The sequence below is a fragment of the Arvicola amphibius genome, chromosome 7 (genome assembly GCF_903992535.2).
Source record: "Arvicola amphibius chromosome 7, mArvAmp1.2, whole genome shotgun sequence".
Classification (NCBI taxonomy): Eukaryota; Metazoa; Chordata; class Mammalia; order Rodentia; family Cricetidae; genus Arvicola; species Arvicola amphibius.
Window position 1 is genome coordinate 27,818,356 of NC_052053.1, and position 5,749 is coordinate 27,824,104.

The following is a 5,749-nucleotide window of genomic DNA, read 5'->3' on the forward strand; positions in this document are numbered from 1 at the left end:
TCCCAACTCCCTCCTATTCTTCTCCTTCCCCTCTCCTTCTCGCCTCCCTCTCCTTCACCCTGAGGTCTCCCCGCGTTGGTATCCTGGACCTCAGAAATGTAGGCTAAGGCAGTGCTATGGAGTATTCATGGAAAGTGCTGGGACCTCAGTGTCCAGTCGCACCTGCCATCTTCTCATTACTAGGAACCATGTTCTCGTCGTTTGCTGTCCGTTTGACTTCCTAAATTATTATTTGCTTCAGTCTTGCATTTAGCATGACTTCATAGTCTTAACTTCCTTTGGCAAATTTTCACATATACATTACTTTTTATTCTTTTTAAAGATGTTTCCTTATTCGTAATTGAATGTGTATGTGTGTGTGTGTGGTGTGTGTGTGTGTGTGTGTGTGTGTGTGTGTGTGTGGTGTGTGGTGTGTGTGTGTGTTCATGTGGGTATTTGCATATGAGTAAAGGTGCCCCTTGGAGGCCTTGAGCTGGGATGGCAAGCAGTTGTGAACTACTTGACATAGGCCGGGAATGAACAGGTTCTTCTGAAAGAGTAGCAAATGCTCTTAACTGCTGAGCCATCAATCCAGCCACTGTTATTCCATCGCCTGGATAACAAAATTTAAAGAATTATTTATGATCCATTAATAATAAATTTGACCCCCCCAAAAAGAGATATTATTGAAAGTGTGACCGAATCATAAAAACTAGAGCAACTAAGCCAAGGGAAATATGGGTGAATCCTGGAAGCCTGGCTTCTCTACTGTTGATACCTCTTTATTCTCCATAATAAAAGCATCTAGATATCTAGAACTTACAGAAGCTCCCAGAAAATTAAAAAAAAAAAAAACCTCTTGTCTAAAAGTCAATTTTTTGGCTTGAGAGGAGGCATCATGAATTAATGCTAAGACATTAAGGAGACGTGAAAATGGAATGGATGATTCTTACAGTGGGGTTTAACAAGCATATATGGTGTAACTAAAAGACTGTGCAGCTGATGTCAATGGTGGTGCATGTCTTCAATCCCAACACTTGGAAAGCAGAGGCAGGTCTCTCTCTGTGAGTTCGAGGCCTGGTCTACAGAATGAATTTAAGGACAGTCAAGGCTACATACAAAAACACTGTCTCAAAAAGCCAGAAAAAGCAAAAAACACAAAAAGGTTTTGTACATGCCTGTCATCACCAAACTCAGAAATAAAAGGCCTTGAATGATTGATTCAAGAACAGTCTGAGCTTCTGATTTAGCCTCTCTCCTTCCTCACACCCAATAGAGCAGAAAATAGCAAAATAAGTCCAACATCTCAGTAGAAACTGGTAAAAATATTCTTTTGAAAGTTTATACTGAACATCAATCTCTCATTTCCAGGGAACATACTAGAAAGAAAGGCAGGTGCAAAGAAAGGAGAGAGTTGAGGAAGGAAAGAAGATAAGGGAGAAAAAGGAAAGGGCGATGAGAATCCCGAATCTTTTGGAGCCTAAAACGAAATGGCTAGTTTGTAAGGCTCAGCTAGAATTTAGACCCAACAGCAGTCGCTAAGCACTGAGCCTCCATAGCTCCCTGAAAAGCTGCCAGTTTGCTCTGTGGTGAGGAAGAAAGGCTGAGTGTGTGCAACAGCTTCTGGCGGGAGGCTTCCAGCTGTTGGCTAGCATTCTAGGTGATGGATGTGGATGAGCAATTCCCTTAAACAACACATTTTCTGCCAAGTACAAACACACTGAAAGCTCATCCAAAAACTCCTTTGCAATTAAAGTTGCAAGAAAGTGGTCACTCTGTCCATCCACCTCCCTTACAAAGAGGTGACCCTGTTCTTGGCAGCCACCTCCACCCACGAGCCACAGAAGAACACCTCCTTCATCGTCCTGCTCCTTGTCTTAGCCCTCACAGCTCACGGGAAACCCTGCTTTACTACACAGGCAATAGCTTTCCGAGGAGGATGGGGATGTGGCTCTTGTACTCTTTCTGACGCTTTCATCTGTTCTCCCTTCCTTAAAACAATAATAATACCACCACACTCCCAAAAAGAAGAGAGAAGAAAAGACCTTCCCAGACTCCTTTCCCTTGTCTCCAGACAAGCAACAGTCAGGAGTAGGTAGTGGACCAGTGCCTTGGCCAGCGCCATCTGGTACCTGGCCTCTTTGAGTCAGCTCAAAGGTGAGAGGGGCGGCTTCGAAGGACACACTCAAGAGCGGATGTGAGCCAGATCCTCCGCCGCTTTCAGCCTTTCTCCCCAAATTCTTCGCTTGTTCATCACGTCAGGAGTGTTTAGTGACCCCCTCCTGGCCTTTGGGATTGCAGGGGCCACAAAGCCTGCCAGTTTGGTTCTTTTCCTCGGTCCCCACCTCCCGGCCGAAGGGAGGCAACTCGGCCCTGTTACCAGCAGGGGCCGCTGTTCGCTCGGAGCAGCGGCCGGGCCACCGCGGCGGCCCGCGCCTCCCACGGCACCTCCGGCCCAACCCGCCAAGTTCCAAGAGCTCCCAGTCGAGCAAGCGCCGAGAACGAGCACTGCCCGGGCAGCACACAGCGCACACGAGCCAGCTTGCGGCGCGCCCTGGATAGGTTCCTGCGATACTCACAGCCCGGGGACTTTGAAAGGGAAGCCGAGGAGCCCAGCACGCACAAGTGCGCCAGCCAGCGCTCCGTCCAGCACCTGTTCCTCCCGTGCCACCGCCACCCGGGTCGCCACCCCTCCGATTCTCGCCTCCCAAGCTCCCGCTTGCTCCCGGGATGAATTCACTGCTGGGCAACCAGACCGACGTGGCCGGCCTCTTTCTGGCCAACAGCAGCGAGGCGCTGGAGCGCGCCGTGCGCTGCTGCACACAGGCGTCGGTGGTGACCGACGATGGCTTCGCCGAGGGTGGCCCCGACGAGCGTAGCCTGTACATCATGCGCGTGGTGCAGATCGCAGTCATGTGCGTGCTCTCGCTCACCGTGGTCTTCGGCATCTTCTTCCTTGGCTGCAACCTGCTCATCAAATCCGAAGGCATGATCAACTTCCTGGTGAAGGACCGCAGGCCGTCTAAAGAGGTTGAGGCAGTGGTGGTGGGACCCTACTGAGTGGCCCTCGGGTCCCCCACGGCTGGTGCTTCTGGCACCTCCAGTACTCCACCAGCCACGATGTACCCCTCACCATCAGAGACCGAGCAAAGCAAACCTGTCGGAGTCAGTTTTTCTCTCGACTTCTGCCTTTGGGGGAAAAAGTGACCCATTTCTGATCGCTCTCCGAAAAGGCCCCAAACAAGCCTTCAGACCAGGAACGTCCAGACTTTGAGACTCAGCAGCAGGTGGCAAAAGAGGGCGATTAGGGCGCAGAACTTTGGGAGCGGCTTCTTGCCTGAGATGCAGGAGATGGACCGGGAGAAGGCCCCTTTCCACCTGCAGGTGGGCCCAGCACTGGGGATAGCTGGAGGGGCCCAGAAAGGTGGGGGGTGAGGGTAGGGGGTATATCCAGCGGCACCAGTAGCCGGAAAAGTGACCTGTTTATACTGCACGTTGCAGACCCAATGACAACATATAAACGTGTGGGTTTTGCGACCTGCGGTGAGAGTGGAACTTTGATCAGTAGTAACCTGTGGTTTTAAGAGATCTGTATTAGTTTGCTTGAATACAAATATTTGATAAGTCTTTTATGCCCTAGTGGCCTGTTTGCCTGCCTGCGGGTTAGAGTTTTTGTCATCCTGGGAGAAGGGGTGGGGGGAGGGGAGCCTGAGACTGTGAATGGGGTAAGTGCTTTCTTTTAGTGCATTTCCAGCTGGGTCTTTTAGGGAGGCTGGCGCTCCAGCTAAGCCCGGGACAAAGATCCAGAGTAGAATTCATAGCTCGTGTCTGCACGGTTTACGCCACAAAAGTGCTCTTGGTATCCGTGACACCATTTGACTTTTTCTTATTTAACATTTCCTTAATAAATGCAACATTTAAGTGTTTTGTTTCTGGCCTCCTGGTAGTCATTCTATTCTCCTGGTGGAGGGGAAGGTCGGCTGTGCAGTCTGGGTCCCGGCCAGGAGGCTTCGCCTTGCGGGAGCTGCGATTCTACTCCTTAGATCCATAGATCCGAGGAGGGAAGGAGGGGCCCGACAGAGTGCACAGGGATTAGAGACACACACCAAGCACCAGGCACAAAAAACCCTCTAAAACAGCGGCCTTTGTTTTCTCCCATATTTACGACTTTAAATTTCACTTTGTCTTGGATGTCAGGTAGGTCCCAGCGGGAAGATTACACTTCCTTACCAGGCTCCTTGGGGAACTCTAGGTTACCCAGCCAATGAAAGGAGAAGAGGGCCAAGCCAGCCCTTAGGGAGGGCTTCTTTTCCCAGACCCACGCCAGCGGATGGCATAGGGATGCTGTTCCAGAAAAAGACAGATTCTGAGTAAAAGTAGCCGCCGCCAAAGTTCGAAATCCTCAGTAGATAGAGTAAACCATTGTGTCCAAACTAGGAGGTTATTAGCTGTCTTTGTCGTATTAGGTTTTCTAGAGAAAACAATCAGATAAGATACCAACGAAGAAATGACAAACGTTTGAAGTGAGGAGTTAATCCCAGAATGGATATATATAATACATATATATATATTCTATAATATATACGTTTCACATTATATCCCGTAAAGACATGCAATCCATCAATCAAAGTAGGAGAGAGAGAGAGAGAGAGAGAGAGAGAGAGAGAGAGAGAGAGAGAGAGAGAGAGAGAGATTTGCCTGCTTCTTTAGTCAGCTATTAGTCCTGGACCAGGTAAAGGGTTCAAAGAACTTAGCCCAGTCCTGATACTCAGGACTACCACAAGCCACACTTGAAAGCCTGGGCTGGAACAGCTACAGACAGTGTCTGTACACACCTTTAGGGCACAGAAATTGTAGGCCCCGTTGAAAGAAGGGTTAGAAAACAACCCTAAGGTTCCAATAGTTGAAGTTTAACTTGGTCAGAGGTTTGAGCAGTTTTTCTTTCTGTCTTATTTTCTACCACGATGCTGTAACAGTGAGCGGGGGGGGGGGGGGGGGAGTAAAAATGTTGCAAGAGAAACTGTAAAAGTACCATGAAATGCCACGAAATGCCCCATATTTATAGAGAGAAACGGCACACAAACATGGGCTATGCCTCAGAGGGCTGGATTCTCCTCAGAGTTACCCTTACTAGGAATTATAGCCTAGTGTTTGGGGAGGGGTTAATGTCAATGGTGTCAAACTTGAGTGAACACGTATACACACATTCTCTCTCTCTCTCTCTCTCTCTCTCTCTCTCTCTCTCTCTATCTATCTATCTATCTATCTCTCTATCTCGCTCTCTGTTTCTCTCCCTTTCTCTCTCTCTCTCTCTCTCTCTATCTCTCTATCTCGCTCTCTGTTTCTCTCCCTTTCTCTCTCTCACACACATTCTCTCTCTCACACACACGAGAGAGAGAGGAGAGAGAGAGAGAGAGAGAGAGAGAGAGAGAGAGAGAGAGAGAGAGAGAGAGAGAGAGATTGGAAGTTGGAAGTCTGGGCCTGGTTTGTCTTTTCAGCAGGGAAGGTTTGCTTGTCTCTCTTCTCCAGTGGGGAGCAGTAGGGTCACCCGTCAACAGGTAGCCACACTGAATCACGGGAAACAGTGTACAGTTCAGTAGTGTGGGAGAAGAGATGCGATGTCCTATTTTGTGGACAGTTTCTGTGGCACAGACATAGTCTGCTGCCTCCATATTTCAGAGAAAACAAAACAGCACAATGTTTCCACCTGTAACAAGCCAGATACTGAACTGTAACTCTTGTGTGGTTCTGTCCTGTGGATTTACCAACC

General features: G+C 48.9%; 1 protein-coding gene across 1 annotated transcript; it reads left to right on the forward strand.

Moving 5' to 3' along the window:
- Positions 1 to 2,709: 2,709 nt before the first annotated feature.
- Rprm (reprimo, TP53 dependent G2 arrest mediator homolog) lies at positions 2,710 to 3,039 on the forward strand. The gene has a single exon (XM_038335661.1). It carries the CDS (start codon positions 2,710 to 2,712, stop codon positions 3,037 to 3,039), a length of 330 nt encoding a protein of 109 aa, XP_038191589.1.
- Positions 3,040 to 5,749: the final 2,710 nt, after the last annotated feature.